Source organism: Puma concolor, chromosome B1, assembly GCF_028749965.1.
Source record: "Puma concolor isolate L17-30 chromosome B1, mPumCon1.1.hap2, whole genome shotgun sequence".
Classification (NCBI taxonomy): Eukaryota; Metazoa; Chordata; class Mammalia; order Carnivora; family Felidae; genus Puma; species Puma concolor.
Window position 1 is genome coordinate 23,038,440 of NC_141670.1, and position 26,414 is coordinate 23,064,853.

Consider the following 26,414-nt stretch of genomic DNA (forward strand, 5'->3'; position numbering starts at 1 on the left):
AAGAGAATGAGGATTGTCAGTTTAAAGATAAATGAGAACAGATGTTGAAAAAAATGTTAGCAAGTTATAGAAGACTCAGAGAGATCTAAATCTGAAATTATCTTCAATTTTCATCCATCATTAATTTTTTTATGTAGTATGTTTTTCCTTGGAAATGACATTCTAAACCATTTGCTATCACAGATCGAAAACAAATGCAAAGTCAAATAATATTCATAATAAATAGAAAACAAATGTATTTTTCATCGGAAAAGCAAATGTGATCTTCTTTAGAATATATGTATTTTTATGTTAAAATTGTTTACTGTGCCCTTTGCCTTTGATATTAGCCCTTTTCTTCCAACTGATATTTATCTCATGTCATCATCTTAACACTGTAGAACTTGAAGGATGTGGAGAGCTAAGGGACAGATCAGAGTTGAAATAAAGTAAAAGCCAACTCTAGAAGTCAGGCTTTCTGTAGCCAAAAGCACACATAGACCACAGCCTGGTGGACTCAGGCAAGATTCCCATTTCTTAGCAAGGGCTGGAAAGATTTTCATTATCCATCCCAAGTAACCTTTCATCGATCTTGTCTTCAGCATTTGTGAATATTCTCTCACATTTTATGTTTTTGTGCCTGCTGGACCTTCCACTGGAATATTCTCACTCATTCTCGGTCTGGCAAACTCCTTTTTCTATTGTATCAAAACCAACTGAAAAGTCAGTTCAAGTTCTCTAGGCATTGAGTGGCTCCTTCTTCTTTTGCTGCTTCCAGGAAATGATTAGAACATTTGTCCCACTGGATTACAATTAATTTTCTATCAGTCTACCTTCTTGTAAGCAGTGAATATCTTACATTTGCATTAGGTGTTGAAATATAACCGAATAAAAAAATAAATAAAAACGATTTTTTACTGGGAAAAATGTAAGGATTATATAAATTATTCCTAGTTCTCATATTCTGTATTAAAATGCCAAGGCACCTGGGTGGCTCAGTCGGTTAAGTATCCAACTTCGGCTCAGGTCATGATCTCATGGTCCGTGGGTTCGAGCCCCACCTTGGGTTCTGTGCTCACAGCTCAGAGCCTGGAGCCTGCTTTGGATTCTGTGTCTCCCTCTTTCTCTTCCCCTGCCCCACTCGTATTCTGTCTCTCTCAATCAAAATTAAAATTAAAAAACATTAAAAACAATTTTTTTAATTAAAAAAATGTCAAATATTTCTTACTCCTTTTTTATATAGTTCTCTCTTATGAACTTAGAACTGTTGTTCTTCCCCCGCCCCCAAACAAGGTACTGAAAAAATAAAACACTACTAATAGCGAGAAAAATCTTATTCTTAGTAAATATGAATCTATAACCTATGAAGTCAAATGACTCCATCTGTTCTTAGGGTTTTTTCAACAAATTTTGCATATAGCAATTGCAGCTAGTAATCTGGCTTACTAAATGAGAAGGAGAAAAACCAAAAAACAGGCATATTCTCTCCAGATAAACAAAAAGTGACCATCTGGAATTTACATTTTTTTCATATAAAGGAAAAAAATACATGATAAGTTGGAAAAAATAGCAGTAGACTCTGCCAAGTGAAAATAAAATCAGAAATTATTACTTGGCTACTTCTTGACTTTCACCAACAATTTTAATGAGCCGACCATTTTAAAACAACTTTTCTCTTTCACAGGTATCTGTAAAGCAAACAAAAAATCAGGGGAAATAAAACAAGTAATTTTTGGTAGCATAAAGAGAATAAGTGCTCTTAACTCTTTTATGTATTGCTGTTAAAAATCTCTATGGAAGACTTCATACTGCTTGTGAAAGTTCTTTGCATGCTTGATGTCAATGAGCCATGAAATGAAACCTGGGAGATTCCTGCCACACAGTGATGGTCTCAACACAGCTCTTTGCTACGTACTCCTGATGTGTTGAATAGACTAGCTGCTTTGAAGGAAGTAACACGGCTAAAATGCTACATCAAGGATGGAAACAGGTTAGGAAAAAAAGCCTACAATAAATAAAAGCTAAAATGTTACCTGCAATAAACAATTTGTTTCCTATCAATGTGCTTTAACACAAATGTATTTTGCTTCATAAATACATGTATATAATAGAGAAGTAAAGAGTAAGGATGGCCTTCCCTTATTTTCCAACAAACAGATTTGGAAATACTTCATTTTCTCACCCAAGGCCCCTCTGATGTGTGGAAAGTATGAATCTCTTCCCATAGTAAAGTCAGAAAAGAGAAGCTGGCACTTAATGATCCAGATCACAGAACTTGAGAATGTGACTTCAAATCTAGATATTTCGGATTCTAGTCTATGAGACAAACTACAGCAAAAAACATGTTCGTAATAGTAGCTTATTAAAAAGCACATGGCTAAATAAATGCTAGCAAGAAATGGGCTCTAGATCTGCACAATTCCACATATCCACACAAGCATGTGGAAAGGGGGAAAGGTAAAATTGTAGAACTGATGGGAAAATAAACACAATAGCCTTTGGGGAGGACCAGATGCTTTTTGTGTGCTATCTCCTTTACTTCACACAGAAATGCCATGTGGTTACTTCAATAATCCTGATTCTATAAATGAGGATTTTGATAGCTTCTTGAGAATCGGATGTGCCATAAGCACTTGCTACCCCTTTCCTTCACTTTAATCAACATAAGACTCAGTATATACCAATACCTGATACACTGTCCAGAACATATTATGCAAATAAAATAGATTGCTTAAATAAACTGAAGGTAGTAAATCTGTATTTGCTGGTGAATTAAAACGCGTACCGGTATAATAAGGTAGCAACATACACAAACATTAATGATATTAGTCATTTCCTTCCAGATTAAAAAAAACTTCAAGATGGCATGACTGATATTTACTTATGAAATTCTATGCCACAGACCATAATAACATATATAAAACTTAACCAACGGATCATTAAAAAGAAAAGTGATTTCTAATCCTAGTTTTCCTCTAATCTAAAGCAAGCCAAGTAAACTTTATGGGTATTAGTTTTCCTACTTTTAAAATGAGGTTTGGGCCTGGATAAGTTCGAAGATTCCTTAGAAGCTTAAATAGCTCTGATTATATAAAATACTGAAAATTTGGTCTAGACTACTGCAGTTGAGTATGAATCTTAGTAACCAGGAAAGTAATCAAATGTATAAACAATACTACAGTCACCCTTTAAATCCTGATAATGGCTCACTATTTTCAACATTATAAATTTAAGGGGTGCGTGGGTGCTTAAGTCAGTTAAGGGTCTGACTCTTGATTTTGGTTCAGGTCATGGTCTCACGGTTCATGTGATCGAGCCCCTTATCAGGCTCTGCACTGACAGTGTGGAGCCTGCTTGGGATTCTCCCTTGCTGCCCTCCCTAGCTCATGCTCTATCTCTCTCTCAAAATAAATAAACTTAAAAAAAAAAAAAAACCATAAAATTAAGCTTCAAATATTTCACAAGACACACAAACATCAGTGTTCCCCAAGAAATAGTTGTTTACCTAAAGAGTGACTTTATTCCATTCTAAGAGTATTCAGAGTTTGTTTTTATTTGGACACTTTTACCTTATCTCTTTCCTATTCTATCTTCCGACCCTTTACCCCCAAACCATAAATTGCACTCTCTTATCTGATTCATAACATTTAGTCTGGTATGTTCCAAAAAAGACATCCAACCATCTTAAATCTCCCTCCTCTGACTTACCATAATGTTTAAGGGAACCAGTACTAAGATAATGTTTTCAAAGTCTGCTTTTTATATTGTAGGATACTTTTTTTTCCCCCTTAGGATCCTGTAAGGTAAAACCACACAAAACTCCACAAGACTTTAACCAGAGATAACCAATGCAGAGCAAAAGCTATACTCTGTAATTTCAATAGTTACTAAAAAAAGACAATTATAAATCTGTTAATGACTGAGAATAAAAACAAAATTATGTAATTGGAAATAACCTAGGAACTGGAAAGTAACAAAGTTTAAAATTTAATGTCTTTCAAAAATCTTGATTAATGTCAGGGGAAAAAAAAAGTCACTTTGATAGCATGCAACTTTGGTTTTGCCCTTTTCAATCCATCAGTATTTTAAAGGATACTTAATACCAGAATAATGTGTGACTCTGCCACGAACTGAGCCTGGCTGCTTCCATGAATGTAGCTCTATAAAAGAAGACAAAGAAGCAAAAATTACAACCTAGAGACAAGCAGGTCTTTTGTACATTTTTTTTTTTTTTTTGTATTTTGTAGTTTTATACCAGGAAGGGAAATAATGAAAAAATCAAATTAATCTTCTATATATAATTCTTTTGAATAAAAGTTATCACCCAACATATTCATTTGTTTACAGTTATTACTGTTATTTGTAGAAAGCAACTTAATTATCAAAAGTAAATTTAATAGAACTTGTTAAAAGGTTTACCACAAACACATGATTACAATGTAATGGTTATTCCAGAGTTACTGTTAAGCTGTAAGATACAAATCAAAGCAATTAAGTTTATCTTTAAGCAAAAAAAAATGACTTACCAAACATTAAATCACTCTTTTCCACATTATCAGAGTTTTAAAATAAGAAAATAGCTTTATATTAGCATTCAGTCCATTAGAGCATTCAAACTGGCTTTTTTTCAAAATGAAATTATTAAAATTTTTGCCACACTGAGAAATGTACAGTTTTCTATACCTAGTAAGAATGATTATCAGTTGATATCAGTCAATTACAGAAAATATGACACAAATCTCCATCTAGGATATTTTACTGCTGAAAACACTGACTTCCATTATTTTTGCTGTTAATCTCATGAAAATTAACTGCATTTGCTTTAAATATAAATCCTTTTCTTGGTTTTCTGATTATCAAAAAATAATTGAAGAAAAAAATAACGTGTAATCTAACTTAATGTCCTCAATTTCACAACACATGTGAAGCAGAACTATCATTTCAGAGGACCACTTTGGCCCTCTCAAAATCTTTTGTTTTTATTTTTGATAAATACAGTTGAAAGCATGTATGAGTATGCTCTCATAAAGAGTAACAGAAAATTATCCCTCCTTGGACTTCATATGAGTCATGTCACCAAATTTCTCAGAAATTGAATAATCCTTCATCTGTAAAATCAGGAACTGAATTAGATGATTTGTGATCTTTTTGAAGTGTATAAAGTCTTCTGTGTTTTGTCATAAATTGTGCCCTGGTATTTTCATTAAAGGCTGTTCTTTCTACTCTGATCTAAACTGTCTTTGTTCCCGTGTCTAATCTCAGTAATTCATAGGACAGCTGTCTTATCTGAAGGTATGTTTAGGTGTGTTCTTTAAGCACAGCATCAAGCAAACTGACTAAAAGAGAACCGTTTCTGTTTCATTCACAGATCCTATTACATAAATGTTCTCTGCTGACTCTATTCTTTAAATGTACTTATATGGAGACAAGCATAGCTGTGAAAATCATTAACTTAGCTGCCAGCTAATTATTAAAGGGTTTTAACATTACTAGTGAGTGACAACAGTGAAATTATGAAAAAAAAAAAAAAAAACAAGTAGCAAAACAAACACCATAAGCTATGTTTGGCATCACTTAAAGTGTGATTAGAAACTTGAGACCCTCAAAACTGAGAAACAGAGACTTTATTATTCTAATTGTAACTGTGAGGATAATAAATACAACCCCACCGAGTACTAATAACAATAGCTACCATCTATCAAACACTTACTTTGTATAAGACACTTAAAACTTTTAAATACAACAGCTTATTTAATTCTAATAATCCTACAAAAGAGGTATTTTTAGTACAGCCATTTTACAGACAAGGTAACTAAGGCTTAAGAGAAGTGAGAAATGTGCCCAAGTTTTCACATCTACTAGATGTAAACTCTGGGATTTGATGTTAGGTCTCTTTGATTTCAGATCCGGCGCATGAATTCTTGTTGGACATTTGTTAGACATGTTTTGTATGTTATCACATTGTATCTTATTAGCAGCCACATAAAATGATTATTATCCTGTCATCTTCCAAAGGAGAAAACTGAGATTTACAGAAATTAATTTGCTTAAGATCGTACAACTATTAATTGGTGGAATATAGACCTAAACCTGGGTCTAATGACCTCCAAGGTCCATGTCTTTTCTGGTATACAATAACTGATTAAAAGAAAATCAAGGGAAACATTTTATAAAAGCTTTATCTGGCAGTCACATAGTTAACTCTTGACCATTACAATAAATAAAATGAACATTTATATAACTGAAATATCTGAATATAACAATAAAGAATAATATGCTCAAATTTATAGAACAACCTCCAAGTAGTTTGCCTATGTAAGAATAACAAATTTAGAGAAGCAAGAACATAAGATATTTTCTGGATGAGTGGTTTCAAAATATTTGTGTTAAAGAAAGAATCTTCTCTGGTGAAAGTCATCAATACCCTTTCACATTTCAAATCCTATGGTCATAACTCAGTCTTACTCGACTTTATCTGAAGAATCTGCTACATATGATCGCTTTTGTTTTTTGTTTTTTTGGGTTTTTTTGTAAAATTTTCTTGACCTCTAGGATGCCACTGTTTTTAAAAATTGAAGTATAATTGAGACATATGTTATATTAGTCACTGGTGCACAACACCAATTTGACAATTCTGCACATTACCCAGAGTTCACCAAAGTGTAGTCATCATCTGTCACCATACAACATTATTACAATATTGTTGACTCTACTGCTCATGCTGTACTTTTCATTTCCATGACTTATTTATTTTGTAACTCAGAGTTTGTAACCCTTAATTCTCTTACCTATTTCATCCACCTCCCTCCCCACCTCAATCTGTTTGTTCTCTGGATTTAGGAATCTGTTTTCGTTTCTGATTCCACATAGGTGAAATCTTGAGGTATATGTCTTCCCTGACATATTACAATTAGCGTAATACTTTATAAGTCCATCCATGTAGTTGCACATGGCAAAATCTCATGATTTTTTATGGTTGAGTACTAATCAACTATTGTGTATATGGGCATGTCTCTGTGTGTATACATACGTACATCACGTCTACTTTGTTTTCTTTTTTCCATCAACAGAAATACATTTTTATTCCAACTGTTTTTATTGTGGTAAAAAACATATAACATAAAATTTACCATCTTAACCTTTTTTTCCCTTCATCATGATGTGTATTCTTAATCACCTTTAGCAATATCACACGTCTTCCCATCCATCTCCCATGTGATAACCATTGGTTTGTTCTCTGTATTTAAGAGTCTTTTGGCTTGTCTCTTTTTTTCCTTTGTTTGCTTGTTTTGAGTGAAATCATAGGGTACTTGTATTTTTCCGGCAGGCTTATTTGCCCAGCGTCATACTCTCTAGATCCATCCATGTTGTTGCAAATGGCAAGATTTCATTCATTTTATACCTGAGTAATATTCCACTGTGTATCTATACCACCTCTTCTTTATAATTTCATCTTTTGATGGGCACTTGGGCTGCTTCCATAATAGGGCTATTGTAAATAATGATGCAATAAACCCAGGGGAGCAAACACCTTTTCAAATTAGTGTTTTTGTATTTTTTTAAGTTGATTTATTTTGAGAGAGAGTATGTGAGCAAGGGAAGGGCAGAGAAAGAGAGAGCGAGAGAGTGAGAGAATCCCAAACAGGCTATACGTGCTCTCAGAGCAGAGCCTGACATGGGGCTCTATCTCCCAACTGTGAGATCATAACCTGAGCCGAAATCAAGAGTCAGACACTTAACTGAGTCACCCAGGTGCCCCTTAGTGTTTTTGTACTGTTTGGGTAAATACTCAGTAGAGGAATTACTGTATCATATGGTAATTCTATTTTTGTATTTTTTGAGAAACATCCATACTGTTTTTCCACAGTGGCTGCACCACTTTGCATTCCCACCAACAGTGTAAGAGGGATTCTTTTTCTCCACATTCTTGCCAACACTTGTTTCCAGTGTTGTTGATTTTAGCCATTCTGACAGGTACAGGTGATATGTCATTGTACTTTTGATTTGCATTTCAAATAGTGAAGAGTGATACTGAGCACCTTTTCATGTGTCTGGCCGTCTGGATGTCTTCTTTGGAAAAATGTCCGTTCATGTCTTCTGCCCATTTTTTAACTGGATTCTCTGTTTATTGGGTGTTGAGTTGTGTAAGTTATTTTATATACTTTGGATACACACCCTTTAATGAATATATCATATGCAAATATCTTCTCCCATTCTGTAGGCTGTGTTTTAGTTTTGTTGTTTCCTTTCCTTACAGAAGTTTTTCATTTTGATTAAGTCCCAATAGTTTATTTTTGCTTTTGTTTCCCTTGCCCCAGGAGACATATCTAGAAGAATGATGCTATGGCTGAAGTCAGAGAAATTACTTCCTCTGCTTTCCTCTAGGATTTTTATGGTACCAGATCTCACATTTAGGTCCTTAATCCATTTTTTTTTTTTTTTTGGTCCACAGTACAAAAGTGGTCCACTTTCATTCTTTTGCATGTATCTGTCCAATTTTCCCAACATCATGTCAAAGAGACTGTCTTTTTTCCCATTGGAGATTCTTGCCTCCTTTGTCATAGATTAATTGACCATGAAATTGTGGTTTTATTTCTGGGCTCTCTATTGTGTTCCATTGATCAACATATCTATTTTTGTGCCAGTACCATACTGTTTTCATTGCTACAGGTTTATAGTATATTTTGGAATGTGGGCTTGTGATCCAGCTTTGCTCTTTATCAACTTTGTTTTCGACTATTCAGGGATTTTTGTTAGCATTATTTTTCTATTTCTGTGAAAAGTACTGTTGGTATTTTGATAAGGATTGCATTAAATGTGTACATTGCTTTGGGTAGTACAGACATTGTAATTATATTGATTCTTCCAATCCATGGACATGGTATATTTTTCCATTTGTTTGTGTCATCTTCAATTTCTTTCATTAGTGTTTTATAATTTTTGCAGTACTAGTCTTTTGCCTCCTTAGTTAAGTTTATTCCCAGGTATTTTATTCTTTTTTTTAAGTTTATTTTTCAGAGAGAGAGAGAGAGAGAGAGAATGAACGGGGGAGGGTCAGAGAGAGGGAGACACAGAATCCCAAGCAGGCTCCAGGCTCTGAGCCCTCAGCACAGAGCCCGACATGGGGCTCGAACTCACAGATTGCGAGATCATGACCTGAGCCAAAGTCAACTGACTGAGCCACCCAGGTGCCCCAGTATTTTATTCTTTTTTGGTGCAACTGTAAATGGGATTGCTTCCTAATTTCTCTTCCTACTAGTTTGTTACTAGTGTATAGAAAATCAGCAGAGTTCTGCATACTGATTTTGTATCTTGCAACTGTACTGATTTCACTTATCAGTTCCAGTAGTTTTGTTTTTGTTTTTTGGGGTTTTTTGGGCAAAGTCTTTATGATATTTTATACATACTATCATGTTGTTTGCAAATAGTGACAGTTTTCTTTTTCCTTACCAATTTGGTTGCCTTTTATTTATTTTTCTTGTCTGACTACTGTGGCTAGGATTCCCACTACTACGTTGAATAAAAGTGCTGACATTGTATATCTCTCTCTTGTTCCTGTATTTAGAGGAAAAGCTTTCAGTTTTTCACCAAGTATGATGTCAGCTGTGGTTTTTCCATATATGGCACTTACTGACGTATGTTCCCTCTAAACCCACTTGGTTGAGAGTTTTTATCATGAGCAGATGTTTACTTTGTCAAATGCTTTCTTCCATCAATTGAGATAATTATGTACTTCTCATTCTTCCTATTGGAAATCTGGTGTTTCACACTGATTGATTTTGAACATTGAGCTGCACCTTGCATCCTGGGATAAATCCCACTTGATTGTGGTAAATGATCCTTTTAATGTATGGTTGAATTTAGTTTGCTAATATCTTGTTGAAAATTTTTGCATCTAGGATGCCACTTTTGATTTTTCTAGTTCACTGGCTCCACTTCCTCATGCTCCTTGGTTCTTCCATCTCATTATCTGAACTAAACTTGGGAGAATCTCAGAGCTCCATAGACTGTGGTCTGTTCTCTATACTCAACCTTCCCTAGTGTTCTTATTCAACCCAATGCCTTAATAATTACCATTTTTATACTGATGATTCCCACATTTATATCTCCGGCTCAGTACGTCAGACTTTTACATTGCTCTTGTACATAGCCATCTTCACTTGGTAGTCTGATAGTTTTCACTAATATATTCCACTTGGAAGCCCAAAACTTAAAATGGTCCAAACAAAAATTGATGTGCTTCCCTATCTATCCCAGATCAGCAACATGATTTTCCCAGTTGTTTCGGCCAAAACTTGGAATCATCTTAGTTCATTCTTTTCTCCTCCCTCTCTTCCTCTATCTTCAATCATACAGAAAATACCATTGACTTTACTTTCAAAATCCATTCCAAATTCAACCACTTGTAACTACTTCCATGAAGCATTGGCAAAAGCGCCCAAAGATTAAGTCCAGGACTTATTGTCTGGTCTAAGCAGTCACCATCTCTCATCTAGATTATTGCAACAGTTTCTTCCTTCTCCCTGCCTCTACCCTATAATCTATTTGCCAGCCAGATTAATCCTGCTAAAACTAACAAGAATCTATATCATTATCCTATTCAGAACCGTTCAATTCTTTCTTAAATGTGTGAGAAAAATATATCATGTAATCTATTTTCCACTTCTAATCACAATGCCAAAGAATCTACATACTTCTACCTAATTAAAAAATACAGCCAGATTTAGAAAATCTACTGTTGGTCCTTAGAGACTTACTTCACTATATCAGACCTATAATACTTGCAGGCTTACTTCTTGTATACATGAGGCAGGACAGAGTAAAGGCTTAGGGATAGTCTTGAATCTGCTACTTGCTAGCTATGTTATCCTGAAAAAATTACTGAACTTCACATCTTTAATAGGAATAGGAAGACATTTCCCAAAATATAGGCCTAAAAATTAAATAAGATAATGTCAGGGTAAGTAACCTGCATAGCATCTGGCTTTCTTTACAGTACATAATCAAATATAATCAAGGACAAATCATTTTAAGGTCTTTATTCCAAAGTAATTGAATCTTTTAAACATTAGACAAACATGCCTAAATACCATTCAGAAATCATTTTATTTTTATAGGAAAATTCAGTATGTTGAACTGATCATTTAAAAAGATGATATTCAGGAACCTGTACTAACATATGACTTTTATCCATCTCTTTAGTCATTAAAATCACTTCAAACCCAGATACTACAAAAGACTTCAGGATTCAATAAAGGAGAATTCATTTGATAAATTTTTACTGAGCAATTATTACATACCAGGTATCAACGCAGGCAATGAAGACCCAGCATAATAAAACAGAAAACCAAAAGCCCAAAAAACTATATTTTCATGACTTACACATTTAATTGTGAGAACACAATTTGTCTACCAAAGTAAAACAGAGATTATTAGCACACACTAAAAGCCATAAAAGCAAACACAAAAATAAAAGCACAAATCAACATTCCAAAGGTCTTATGCACTGACCTTAGAAATAGTTATCTTTCATGGGGTGCCTGGGTGACTCAGTTGGTTGAGCCTCAGACCCTTGACTTCAGCTCAAGTAGTGATCTCACGGGTGTGGGAATGAGCAACACCCCCTTCCCCACACTGGGCAAGGAGCCTGTTTGGAATTCTCTTTCCCTCACCCACTTCTTCTCCCCCTTCCTCCCTCCAAGAAAATAGTTATGTTTCATTTATGGTGCCACCCAAAGTAATGACTTAATCCAATTAAAAATGAGCTAAGGTGCATGATTTTTAAACTGGTCTTAAAATATTGTATTTAATGCACATACTTTTAAGATCCTCTCAAAGAAGAAACATCAAGTAATGTTTCTCTGCAGCTTTAGCATGGTATTAATTTACATCACTTCCTTTTCTGATTTTTTACTAATTCTGATAGGGGAAATATTAGTAACTAATGGTAATTTCATCCTGAATATATATTAAACATATTTATAAGCACAATGCATTTACAGAATGCTACTCAAGAAGAAAATCAGCATGGTCTCAGATACTGGATACATATCTACAGAGATCTACTCTACTCTGTAGAGTTTTTCTACAGAGATCAAATGTTTTAGCAAACCATGAATATAAATATTCTTCACTTGTCCAGTCCATTGAACACTTTATATAAACCAAAATTAAAGACTAGTTCATAAAAAATACTGTATCAGGAAGTTCATTACCTTGATATCACTTACTTAAAGGCCACTTTATTCAGAAGAAAAATTAGATGATTTGAATTTTGCATAGCGTAATATAAATAAATAATATATATGAATAGGACTCATCTTAATTCCAAGCAACATACTTGAAAATAAAAATTAAGGGGTGCCTGAGTGGCTCAGTAGGTTAAGCGACTGACTTCGGTTCAGGTCATGATCTCATGGTTGGTGAGTTCGAGCCCTGCATCGGGCTCTGTGCTGACAGCTCTGAGCCTGGAGCCTGCTTCAGATTCTGTGTCTCCCCCTCTCTCTACCCCTCCCCTGCTCATGCTCTGTGTCTCTCTGTCAATAATAAAAACGTTAAAAAAATTAAAAAAAAAAGAAAAATTAGTATGTTTTAATACAATGGTTCTAATACCTCTTATCTAACCGTTTCAGAAAAGAAAACAGAAATTAAGCTAAATATAGTATAGGTCAGTAGATTAAAGGAATCTCATTTCACTTAACCTTTCCACAATTCTTGGGAAAATGACATCAGTCATTCTGCTCTTTCAATATCTAAAACTGTGTTGGTTTTGAATAATCATTACAGGGTCCTGTTATACACTGAAATATTTTGGCAGCAATTGGCTAGTATGGACCAACAGTTTGTTGCCGGAGAAGGAAGCTAGTGTGATGAAAAGTACACTGAACTTAGAGTCAAGGGTCTAGGTTTCTAGTGCTGATGAACTGAATAGATATTAAAAGCTAGTTGTTAATCTTGGTCAATTCAATCATTTGGGTCTCAGTTTCCTAATCTATAAAACAAAGACACTGAAAGACACATTTCAATCAAAATGCCTGAGTGGAATCCCTATCCTGGATCTGCCACAGGTGTGACCTTGAACAAAATTACTCTAAGCCTCAAACTGTTCAACTGGAAACAACTATTTGAGTTGAAAAAACAAAATGTGAGAGGTGAATTAGGTAATACACGTGAAATACACGTGAATAGGCCTGAAACCCAGTAAGCACTCAATAAATATTATCTATCATTATTATTACCATTAATTATTTCAAAATTTCAAAATTCCACTCTCAGTTATGACTCACAAATGAACACAGTGGCCATTGAGTTATGCCTATCGGTAGTCAATTAGCAGATAATGTCTGGGTTAAGTTCTGTCAGTGACTAATTACTTTTTTTAAACTTCCAAGCTGATATTAAAATTATTTGCCTTGGAGCAAAAGCAAGCTCTAAACAACCAACCTGTTTGATGAAACTGAACAAAGACTGTTTCAGTTAAATGGGCTTTGGAGCAAAACCAAATATTAACATAAGCAGAAAACAAAAAGTTCTTCACTAACATATCTAAGCCAGGAAATAACTCTTTCAAATACAATAATACATAGGAATCAAATTAGTTGTTATTTCTCCCTTATTCATGGATTATCTATCTGCTTTGGCCTGTAAGTTCCTTGTTGGGGAAAAAAACCGAAAGTGTACTTAAACCAATCCTAGAGAGATATAAGTGGTTTTAAACTCTGATCATTTTTAAAAATGTAATTTATTGTAAAAGAATCACTAAGACACCAAGAAAATGGCAAATGCATGAAGTGAAGATTTGATATTGTTGAGTGTTACCCAAATGGCAAGGTGTCTCAGTTCAAGGTCAAATCCCAAAAGTGCTTTTGGTCCTTTCACTTTAAAATACATGATTGCAGGGGCACCTGGGTGGCTCAGGCAGTTAAGGGTCTGACTTCAGCCTAGGTCATGATCTTGCCACTTGAGCTCGAGCCCCACATCGAGCTCTGTGCTGACAGCTCAGTGCCTGGAGCCTGCTTTGGATTCCGTGTCTCCCCGGTCTCTCTCTCTCTGTTTCTCTCTCAAAAATAAACATTAAAAAAAAATTAAAATACGTGACTGCATCATGAACCCAGAACTTGTCAACTTCTAGAAGAAACAGTGCAGGGATTATCTTTTAGCATCTTAGGTGAATTTTTTCTGCCCAGTATTTTCAAGCAGTTTGACTCAAATGGCGTGTAAATTTCCTTTCCGTCCACTTTTTTCCCCACTTCTTGCACATATTGTGAAAAATTACCTTTGTGAATCCTTATAGCCTTTTTTAGTCCCTTATGTAGTACTTCCTAGTACCAGGACAACAGACACTTAAAATTTAAGAAAATCTTTTAAGTAATAGACTCTCAATTGCCTAGTATATGATTCTTACTCTTTGCAAAAAAAGAATTGCGTTAGCAAAAAAAAAAAAAAAAAAAAAAAAAAAAAAAAAAAAAAAAAAAAAAACATGGAAGCCCAATTTATTATCAACATAACAAAATAGGATGAAAATATTGCATTTTCTTTGACAGCACTTCCAAGAAGTCAAAAGAACTGCCTCACTAATTTAAAATTTTTGTCTATGAAATTAATCTTGGCTATTTAAGAGTTTGCAGTAGAAGAAACAATGCTTTCCTGATCAAATCCTATGTAGAATGAGGGGCCCATTTTTTTGTGTATGATAGAATCAACCATTTTTTTAGTATGTCGTTCTAAGTAAATGAGATGGTATTTCCAAATGTGTATGTTAGTTGGACTGCAGTAATGATATCCTCATCCTGAGTCTCCTTTGTGTGCTAAGGTACACAGAATATGATAATGGAATGATCTTTGGTATTTCTTTTTCAGTTTCTTTATGGGAATATTAATTCCCAGGAAAGGAATCTTTTGAACCATTAATTTTAACACTAAATAAGATACTGTACCTTAACAAAAATACTTAAAGGCGTCCTATGATCTTCCCTGCATGATATACTATAATCCTGCTTGAGATGGAAGCAATTAATTGAGTCTCTAGTAAAAACAAAGCATGAGATAAGGAAGGCAGGTAGGAAGGCAGACAGAGCTCTGTTTAGCTAACGGCAAAAGGAAGTATCCTGGGTCACCACTGTTACCATACAAAACAAACTGAAATCCCAAGGTACTTATCACTCTGACATTGGAATACAAGACTGCCCGATTTTTTGATAGTTACACATTTCTAAACTTTTCCTTAGGGATTGTCTTTTTCGTCATCAGCCTACATCAACTTTTCTAAGGTAGCACTAGTTTTTGCTAGGCTGCTCCACCATGTGACAGATATGATACAGATCATAGAATAGCTAAGCTGAGTCCTTCTGGATTTGCCTGAAAGAAGAGATATAAATAGGTATTATCTACATCTAGGTGGTAAAGAATGCCACTGTGTTTGATTTCTCCAGAGGCTACACTTACCTCATGCTTGAAATTCCTAAGTACTTCATTAAATATTTGGTCTAAACTAAAAAATAATTACAACAGACATAAAACATGTAACATGTTCTGTTACATGTACTCTTCTGTTACATGTACTGTTCATGTAAACAGTGATGAATCTGTTTGCCTCTCAAAGTATTGAATCTGACAGCTGTTAGCAAGAAGCTACCACTCTCTCATTAACTGGAATTTTAGGGCATCTTTCAGCCCTGTTTCAGTCGAACTTACTGCGTGACCAGTCGTGGAGTGTGAAACCCATACCTGCCCCAGCCATATTGCAAAAAAGAATCTCTTCAATTTTTGTTTATTTGCATATCAAAAAGCCTGATCTCTTTAATGTCGGTCAGCGATTCTCAAAAGGCGTGTGCATGACACTCACCTGGGATGTCTGTTTAATAAAACAGATTCTCAGACTTCCTATGTGGAGATTGTAATACAGTAAACAGGCCTCTGGTAGTACCAGAAGTTTGCACCGTTCATGAGCTGAAGGCCATTTCTATACATCTACATTTTGTAAGAGGCTGTATAGGAAGAAGGGAATGCGTAATTCTTTAAAAGTTGTCAGGGGCGCCTGGGTGGCGCAGTCGGTTAAGCGTCCGACTTCAGCCAGGTCACGATCTCACGATCTCACGGTCCGTGAGTTCGAGCCCCGCGTCAGGCTCTGGGCTGATGGCTCGGAGCCTGGAGCCTGTTTCCGATTCTGTGTCTCCCTCTCTCTCTGCCCCTCCCCCGTTCATGCTCTGTCTCTGTCTGTCCCATAAATAAATAAAAAAAAACGTTGAAAAAAAAAAAATTAAAAAAAAAAAAAAAAAGTTGTCAAAAAGGCTAGGTATGGAGAAAAAAAAATCTTACTAGTGAGAAGTTTGGTTTCAGGTAATAAAAGAGTTGCTGCATATCCACAGAAAACATCTTACGAGTAGGAAGGGGTTTTGTTTCTGCAAACAATAAGGAATTGCTGTTTCAAACGTAGTCATTTAGCTCTAGGGATGCGAGCCCGTAACAAGGGTGCTGGCTACAAACTGGACTCAAGCAACAGGAAAACTACCTGATGCTTGTCAGGTAGGTGACCAACAGATGTTACCACAGCACAAGTCTAAACTCAGATTTCAATCGTCCGGTATTATGGGATATTTTCTAGAACACTAAACAACACAGGGTAAAAGTTACGGGGAGGCAGAAAGTGAGCCTGTTAAAACCAAACGGTGGGCTAGCACCTCCTAACTGGGGTCTTAAGAAAAGTTGACAGTTTTAGAATAACTGTGGCCTAAGGCTACAAAGGGTGTGCTTGGTCCTACTCAAACCCTTCTCCACAGAGTTGTGGGCTCTGATAGCAGAGTAGACAAATCTCTCCCATTATGAACTTGACCTGAATTTATAGAGTCAATGAGACGGTAGTTCATATACTGTAAGGTAGCAGGGTGGGGGCGGGGCAGAAAGTAACAACAAAACAGAATAAAAAAAAAAAAAGCAGTCAACCCAATACTAAGGAAATCCTAAGGAGAATATGCTGCAATAGTTCATTATAATTGCCCCTTCTTAGAAGGTCGACCAATGAGAACATAGAATGCGGGGCTGGAAAACTAGGGTAAACATAAAACAACCCTAAGCCCCAGACACTAGTGAGAGCAACTGGGGATAAATGATGTTGGGAAAGGCACCTTTTACTTTTTGAACAGAACTGATGATATGACCAATGAGATAAACCTCTCATTTGTACTTTCAAAATGTTGAGAGAATAAAAATATAGTAAGACTGTTTCTTCCAAGCATATGGCACAAATTTTAAAGATCCTGTCACTTCTAAGTAATTTTAGGAATTAATATTTTGTTGACGACACATTTCTCAGCTTACTACGGTTTTCATTTCATTCAGTAACAAAAGAAAACTTGAAACGCTTAGTATAATTATTCTCAAAGAATTTTCTTTTGTAACTAAATAAAATGTTCAAAAGAAGTTATCTGTTAGAATCTTCAGCATTTTAAAATCCAACTGGATAGCTTTTAATGTGAGATATAATGAATACGTAAATCTACAATGTAAAAGCTTTGGTAGTTCCATCAAATCAGGTATATATGCGAAGTATGATCAAAATGTATGGTTTTTTGTCTTTTTATCCTCAAAAATAAGCAACCAATAAAGAAGATAAATACTCCCAAGTCATTATTATTAAAGTAATCCAAAATGCAAGAACAACAACAATAAAAAAAAAAACAACTAATGTAGCTTACATTTTACATCTTACTCTGTGTTAAAAACAAAATCACTCATTTTTATCACCAAATATTTTGGCCCTGTGACTGGTCTAAGACATGTATTAGGAAGAGAGCTTCTCTGTGCCCTGTTCCAGTTTTGCCAAGAAATTGAATGCTTTCCCCTAAGAAAGCAATTTAACTTCTCTGTAATTTATTTTTCTAGCACGGATCATTTTTTGTTACTTACAACACTATATTATGTGATAAAAAAGGGGGTTATTACCAAGCAAAGTCTATAAAAGGCATTTAAACAAAAAATAAACAATAATCACTCTTTTGAAGCAAAGTTTCTTAGACTTCTCTGCTTTTTTTCATGTGTCTATGAAAATGGATGTCCACATCTCCATTCTTAGTACTCCCAAGATAGATCATTCTTTGATAATTCTATACATGTAAGCATATTTACGTGGATGACAAATGCTTTGGGTGGCCAGACAATTATTCCTTAATAATGAATCTTTTAGCACATCTCTGTTAAATCATCCTCGGATCATTATTTGTACTTTGTATTTATTCATGTTGCTGCCTCACTGATTGCAGTCTGAGCAAAATATTGCTGAGTCTGAGTCCCATTACATCACGCTGGACTACCTGCTATGACAGTTCTTCTAGTCTCGTTCTTCAGAAAGCTTTGGTTTATATCCTTGGAACTTAAATTGTCTTAATAACGACACTTTCTCTGAAGTTTCCCAATTGCTTTAAAAGTCCAGTGTCATCCATTTTCTCCATATGTCTAGGACCACTGCATTTTGATGAGTGAAACTGGGAAATCACTGCCTCTAAATCTTTGACATCAGAGACTCTATCTTGACATTTGATATGAAATATAGTACAAAGGTATGATAAATGAAACCTGTCCAAGAAATGAAAATGAGACTGATAAGGATTCAGGTATTAGGCCCATATAACACATTTGACAGTAACATGGCTTTGCAGGCCTTGAGAATGGGTTTAACTGATGACGGATGTTACTGGCTGAACGTGCTAATCTGCCAAATGAGACATTAAATGCTTGGTTTAATTTTCCATTTCCTTCAACTTACTATTTGAAGGCTACAAATGATCAACATTCGTCTTTACTCAGTGTACTATCAATGTGAATTCAGTTATGTAAGAAGTATTTTGCATAGAACAAGCTGCTATACAACTTCATGTTCTACTATAAAAACCTTATAGCACCAACCACAATAATCTTCGATAGAAGTACCACACTCTAATTGTTGGGAGCAATGGTTCCAAACCAGGCTGTTAGGTTTGAATTCGAGTTTGAGGGATTGGGCATGTTATTTAATCAACCTATGGGGTCAGTTTCTTCACCTATAAAACTAGGTTGTTGTAAAAATTTAAAGCTTTTTAAAAGGTATAACAGTAAGCGTGAAGTGTTAGCTATTACTGTTCTTGTATTCTGCCAGTATTTACTGAATATCTAACATGTGATAGGTACATTTCTAGGCACTTGAAGTAAAAGAGTTAACGGAGCAAATATCCCTGGCCTCAAGGGCTTACAGTCATGGGGGGGGGGGGGGTAGGAAACTGGAAACAGGAAACTGGAGGGAGATAGACAAGAAACAATGTATAAGTAATATAAAATAAATCGTACACTAAGGACCGTAGTTAGCCATACCAATCAGGCAAAGGACAAATGGTCAGAGCAAAAGCCTTAAGGTAGAAATGTGTTCAAGGAAGGTCCGTGGGTTGGCAAGGACTTAGATTCCACTGTGAGTTCTGTGGGAAGCCGTAATAGGAAGGTTCTGAGCAGAAGAGTAACATGATCTATGCTGAGAACAGACTATAATGGAGCAAGGACAGAAGCAGAGACCAGAGAGAGGTTACTAGACTAATCCAGACATAAAACGTTGATAATTTAAAGAAGGTTGATGGCAGGTGTTTAAGAAGTGATCTGAACCTGGATATATTTTGAAGAAAGAAGAGTATTTCTTATTTCCTTTGTGTTTTTATGTAAGAGGAATCTGCAACTATAAATGATAGAATGAACGGGTAGTAAAAATGTAGTTCAAAATTCATGGTAAATATATACATTCTAGTATTTATAATGATACATGCATAGGACATTTACATTCATTTGTGGAAATAGGAATTTAAAACAAAGTCTACAGATTCAGTTATATGAGTTTATTAAAATAAAGAGGTCACTAAAATGGTAAACCTACTTTAATTACAAAAGAGATATGTTACACTATTCTATTCTCCTTTTTTCTCTTAAATGATTCATACTTTTAAATCCAGCAGTTCTGTATGAGACCTCTTTCCAGTCACGTCTATATTTTCACCTTTTATTAACTATGAGTTGTATATATTTATTTGAGTAATCCCACTTGAATTCCCTAACACTTTAAAATATAGTCAAATAAATGTCAATATTCTCCACACAAACTAATTTATCTTTGCCAGACTTCGAAGCTTCTCCGAGTAATACAACCACTCTTCTGATCTCCGTTTCAACTTCAACATCTGTGCCTACATGAATCACAAAGCCAGTGAATACTTCCTATTCTATATTTGCCATTTATCTATTACTTTGACACAACTGATTCTGTCTGAATGCTTATCATATCATGCTTGGATTATGGGCTTTCTAATCTTTCCTCTCTAATCTCTCACTTCTAGATAAATCTTCCAAAATCACCACTTTGATCAGTGTATTGCTCACAGACCTTTGAAATTTTAAAACTGCTGAGAGGCCTGGGCAATATGAGCCAGATACCTTTGAGTCAATCAGTCCGTCAATACAACAAATGCCTATTCAGTACTTAAGAGTAAAAGATACTATACCTCATAAAATGAGAAAAACAAGTAAATACAAAAGAAAGTACTTTGGCTCAAAAGGAAAGAGTGTATGTGCACAAAGAGATATGTAATTACACAGGCCAAAGAGAGCAAGACCACTGTGCTTAGCACTGAAGATTTACTAGACCAAGATTTGAAATCTGTGCTGGAGTTACCTCCTTTGTAAATGGGAATAATATATCTTTCTTATTGAGAAATGCCACAGGATTGAACATCATAAATTAGTAAAAGTAGCTACTAAGTTGCATGGCATTTAGTAAGGACTCTATAGTTTTGGTTATCAATTTAGCTATGTGTACAGTGCCTTTCAGTGAAACATAAAAGGCGAAATTACTGTATATAAACTGGAAGAGAAAAACCCCGAAAATGGCTAACTGCAAACAGGATCCCTAGTTCAGTGTATTTTACGTTAAGATGAGTTACAGATATTGGGAGATAATTTTGAACTGGTGGAATGTAATAAGGAGATCAACAGAGGATGGGAAACAAAATCGTTTACCTGATCTTACTGGGAAGGGGTCTGGAGATAGGCAGATCACACACAATTTTTCTCACATTATTTCTCTCTTGTTCTCTCTCTCTCACATCCCCCCGCCCCCCCCCCCCGCCACCGCCTTCCCTTCTACCTCCTCCATAAATAAAATCATGTTTTAGTAAACAAAATCTGATCCCAGCCCCTAAAAATACTATCCTCATTTCCACCTCTCTACAGATTCCTAAAGCACCAAGGAATGAGTTTTATTCATTTATTTATTATTATTTACTGGTTAACCAAAAGTCACCTTGATTTTAAGGCAAACTCAAATTCCCCATCTTTTAATAGATTTTTCCCCAAGAATATTGCTTGGGGTAATATTTATTGCTCTCAAACTATAATATTTATTACCTATAATTTTAGTGTTGTTCACGTGAATTTTAAGTCCAGAATCCTATCTATTTCAGGAAAAAGGATATATTATTTATAGGATACAAACAGAAAACATTACTTTAAAAAAAAAGAACGTCATCAAATACTTTGACATATTTTAAAACAGTCTAAATATAAAATACATTAAAACCTTAGAGTAAAATGATTATAAGAATCTGTATATTTAGTGTATTCAGGAATTTAAAATAAAAACCTAGAACATCTATTGACAATTTCCTGTTTTGTTTTTTTAATGTCTCAAATGAAGCTAACACTGAAGTTAAATTCCTCAAACTGGCAAGAAGAACAGTTAAACTCTGATCTATAGAAATCTCAGAGAAAAAGAGTGATGATTTAAACAACTACAGTGAATGTCATTTAAAATTAATTAAACAAGGGTTTACTGTTTTTAGATTTATAGTGAGTTCATTAAATAATAATCTCAAAGTAAGCATTTTTTAAAAAGCTAATTAGATTTTTAACAAATATTTGGTGGTTATTAGTATGCACTATAACCATAAAATCTAAAAAGTAGTATTTCATTGGCGATTTCAAAAGTGCATTCCATCATTAGTAATTAATGCATTACTTGTATGCACTTAATCCATTTAAAAAAATTTTTTTAAGGTTATTTATTTATTTGTTTATTAACGTTTATTTATTTTTGGGACAGAGAGAGACAGAGCATGAACGGGGGAGGGGCAGAGAGAGAGGGAGACACAGAATCAGAAACAGGCTCCAGGCTCTGAGCCATCAGCCCAGAGCCTGACGCGGGGCTCGAACTCCCGGATCGTGACCTGGCTGAAGTTGGACGCTTAACCGACTGCGCCACCCAGGCGCCCCAAGGTTATTTATTTTTGAGAAGAGAGAGACAGAGCATGAGCAGGGGAGGAGAGAAAAAGAGGGAGATACAGAATCTGAAACAGGCTGCAGGCTCCGAGCTTTAGCACAGAGCCCAACGCGGGGCTCGAACTCACAGACCGCGAGATCATGACCTGAGCCAAAGTCAGACCCAGGCATCCCCACTTAATCCATTTTTATACATAAATCAGTTTTGTAGTATAGACTTCTATTTTTAAAACACTGACACTTTCTTTATAGATTTAAAACACTTATATTAGCTTGCAAATATCAAAATTTACTTTCACTTACTGAGTGTGATCCTGTTAAGTATACCTACTGTAAACGCTAAGAGTACTTCTCTTTTAACTGTATGCTTTTTCTTTTCTTTTTTAACTGGCTAATTCGTAAGAGATCCCTCAGATTTGTCCTTTATCAGAAATACACAGGAGGAGGAACAGGGCATTCACAAATTCTCCATTGGGAAAGCACAGTCAAAACTTGTTTTAAATTACACATTTATAACTTTTGCACTTTTCTGTATACAAAATATAAATCAATACAAAATGGAGGTATTATTTAAAAAAATATTATTTGGAAAAAATAGGCAGAAAAAGTGAGTCCATCATACTATCGTAAATTATTAATAAAACTGTGATTATACTGAAAGAATAGTTAGCAGGTAGAGAACAAAAAACTATCTGTTTACCGTTCACGCTAAGAAAGAAATATAACCTGGGGCACCTGGGTAGCTCAGTCTGTTGAGGGTCCAACATCAGCTCAGGTCATGATCTTGCTGTTCCCGAGTTCGAGCCCCTCATGGGGCTCTGTGCTGACAGCTCAAAGTCTGGCACCTGTTTCAGATTCTGTGTCTCCCTCTCTCTCTGCCCCTCCCCCACTCACATAAACAAACATTAAATTTTTTTTTTTTTTTAAAGAAAGAAATATAACCTAGGCTTTTATTTATTCAGTACTGAAATATCTGCTTTGGATTCATACCAGATGCTTTAAGATATCTCACAACTTTTCATTAGTATGGTTACTTAAGAACCAGTTTGTTATCAACTCTAAAGCCTCTGATAGGCATTTCCAGCAGTTATAATTTACCAGGTATGACTAAACATATAGTATCTGTATTATAATGTATACATTTGAAGTAATGAAATAGCTTTATGGTTGAAGAATCTAAGATGGCTACGTGTTTCATTCCTCTATCTTTGGTGACAGCATAATAACTTCCTTCAACAAACTTGGGTTTCAAAAATGAAAATTTCAAAACAAAAGAATTCTGTATTTGCAATACTTTTTATTTACATAAATTGACAGGTTGATTATTCCAAAACCTTTATAAATGTGTTTGAGGTAAAGGGCTACAACAACAATTGTGTTGTCATACTCCCAACAACGGAACATAGTTAGTAATGGTAACCCCCAGAATATGAACTCTGTACGATGCACTGTGCACTTGATGTACACTTTCTCAAAATGCCTTATGTCACCAGTGAGGATATCTATCCCGCACTCAGCAAGCGAGGTGGAAGTACTGAAAGTTACTCTTAACCGTGAACACCTGCTAAAAGCTTCAATGAAGAGCCACTTTCCTTTAAGGCGCACTTTCGCTGGAAGTGCCTTTAATCTGCAAGACATTAACATGAAATTTGTAGTCCATTAAGCACTTTCCAAATGAGACCAAGTGCTTGAATAAGTGACTACAAGTTTTTATGAGAAAACTTTTTAACAAATGTTTTTATGATGGTAATGCTCTCTTATGGGCTGAATTGTGTCACTAGACCCCAAGTTCCTATGTTAAAGTGCTAAACTCAAGAGCCTCAGAACGTGACTGTATTGGGAGACAAGGTCTTTAAAGAGGTTAAGTTAACATGAGGTCATTAGGGTGAGCCCTCATCCAGTATGACTGATGCCCTTTTAAGCGGAGGAGATTAAGATACAGACATGAACAGAGGGAGGACCACCTAAAGACAAAGGGAAGGGAAGAAAAGAAAAGAAAGCCATTTATAAGCTACAGGGAAAGGGCTCCAAAAACTCCCCACTGAGACCTTATCTCAGACTTCTGGCCTCTAGAACTTTGAGAAAATGGGTAGCTTAAACCACAAAATGTTAATCTAGGGTACTTTGTTATGGAACTCCTGGCAAAATCATGCATGTTCCAAATGACAAAAATTAATTGCTAGTTTTCTTAACATCTTTGAATCGTTGATTCTGATGGTTGAAATTCTCATGGTCAGCTTCCTTTTGAAAAATAGCAACATTTTTTTTTTTAATGTCTGGATTTTACTCTTAAAAATACTTTTTTGTTGTTTAGGGCATGAGCAACAACTATATTCTGTTTATGGTTTATTTTTACTGAATTATAATTGGCACACATTGTATTAGCTTTAGGTGTACAACATAGTGTTTGATATTTTTTATACATACATTATGAAATGATCACAATAGGTCTAGTTACTATCTGTCACCATACAATACTACAGTATTATTGACCATATTCCCTATGCTGTGCTCTGTATCTCTGTGAGACTCATTTTATAATTAAAAGTTTGTATTTCTTAATCCCCTTCATCTGTTTCACCCTATTCCTCTCTCCCCTTCCCCTTTGGCAACAACTAGTTTGTTCTCTGTCTCTGTGAGTCTGTTTCTGGTTTTTAGATTCCACATATAGGTGAAACCATATGGTATCCATATTTCTCTGACTTACTTCACTTCGCATAATACCCTACAGGTCCACAGATGTTGTCACAAAGGCAAGGTTTCATTCTTTTTTATGGCTGAATGATATTCCACTGTGTATATACACATCTTCCTCTATTCTGCTACTGACGAACACCTAGGTTGCTTCCGTTATCTTGGCTATTGGAAATAATCCTACAGTGAACATAGGGTGCGTATCTTTTTGAATTAGTGTTTTTGTTTTCTTTGGATACATGTGCGCAAGGAGAATATCTGGATTCCAAGGCATTTCTAGTTTTAACTTTTTAAAGAACCTACACACTGGTTTTCACAATGGTTTTCTCAATTTACATTCCCACTGGCAGGGTATGGAGGATTCCATTTTCTCTACATCCTCACGAACACTTGTCATTTCTTGTCGTCTTGGTAACAGCCATTCTGACAAGTATGAGGCGGTATGTCATTGTGGTTCTGATTTAAATATCCCTGATGATTAGTGGTGCTGAGCATCTTTTCATGTGTTTCTTGGCCATCTGTATGTCTTCTTTGCAAAAAGTCTATTTAGGTCCTCTTCCTATTTTCTAATTATTTTTGTTGTTACTGAGTTGTAGGATTTATTTATAAATTTTAGATATCAACTCCTTATCAGATATATTGTTTGCAAATGTCTTCTCCTATTTTATTAACTTTAAATGCTTATAAACACAAATTATACCTATTACACATATGTATATATTTTCTACAAGTGGAGATATACAGAAAAGCAATTGGGAAGATCCATATAAAACTGTAAACCAGTTACCTGTAGAACAAATTTTACAAGTTGATAGGAGAGTAATGAAAAGGAGGCTTGTATTTTTTTTATATAGTTCTGTATTTTTTTTTAATGTTTATTTATTTTTGAAAGAAAGAGAGCACGAGCAGGGGAGGCAAAGAGAGAGACAGAGGATCCAAAGCGGGCTGTAAGCTGTCAGCACAGAGTCCGATGTGGGGCTCGATCCCACAAACTGTGAGATCATGACCTGAGCCACATTCGGATGCTTAACCCACTGAGCCACCCAGGCACCCCTACAGTTCTGTATTATTTGAGTCTTTTCAATTGTTTACCAAAAAAGTATTTTTGTATTCTGTGAAGAGCAGCATGGTCTTTTATTTATTTATTTTTTTTTAAACACACTATTTTCATTTTTTTTTTTTCAACGTTTATTTATTTTGGGATAGAGAGAGACAGAGCATGAACGGGGGAGGGGCAGAGAGAGAGGGAGACACAGAATCGGAAACAGGCTCCAGGCTCTGAGCCATCAGCCCAGAGCCTGACGCGGGGCTCGAACTCACGGACCACGAGATCGTGACCTGGCTGAAGTCGGATGCTTAACCGACTGCGCCACCCAGGCGCCCCTAGCATGGTCTTTTAAAGAAAGGCAAAAATATTACTTCCTGCCATTGTTTTAGAATATTCTAGAAAAATAAGAATT

The 26,414-nt window shown here is 35.3% G+C and overlaps 1 protein-coding gene and 1 long non-coding RNA gene across 9 annotated transcripts in view; both read right to left on the reverse strand.

Annotated features, from left to right (window-relative positions):
• TUSC3 (tumor suppressor candidate 3) overlaps nucleotides 1–26,414 on the reverse strand; it is a 305,682-nt gene that overhangs the window by 48,016 nt on the left and 231,252 nt on the right. For 7 of the 8 annotated variants that reach the window (XM_086703305.1, XM_086703302.1, XM_086703299.1 and 4 more), the window contains one exon: nucleotides 4,076–4,139. In XM_086703305.1, the coding sequence (XP_086559431.1) occupies nucleotides 4,076–4,139 (64 nt within the window). Of the gene's footprint in view, nucleotides 1–4,075; nucleotides 4,140–12,443; nucleotides 12,516–26,414 lie in introns of those variants that run through there. The other variant, XM_086703306.1, reaches the window with a different exon arrangement.
• On the reverse strand, nucleotides 1,299–4,060 carry LOC147581510 (uncharacterized). Its single transcript, XR_015249980.1, has 2 exons — nucleotides 2,851–4,060; nucleotides 1,299–2,815 (listed from the first exon to the last, which is right to left on the reverse strand). It is a non-coding gene; the product is annotated as an uncharacterized LOC147581510 (long non-coding RNA).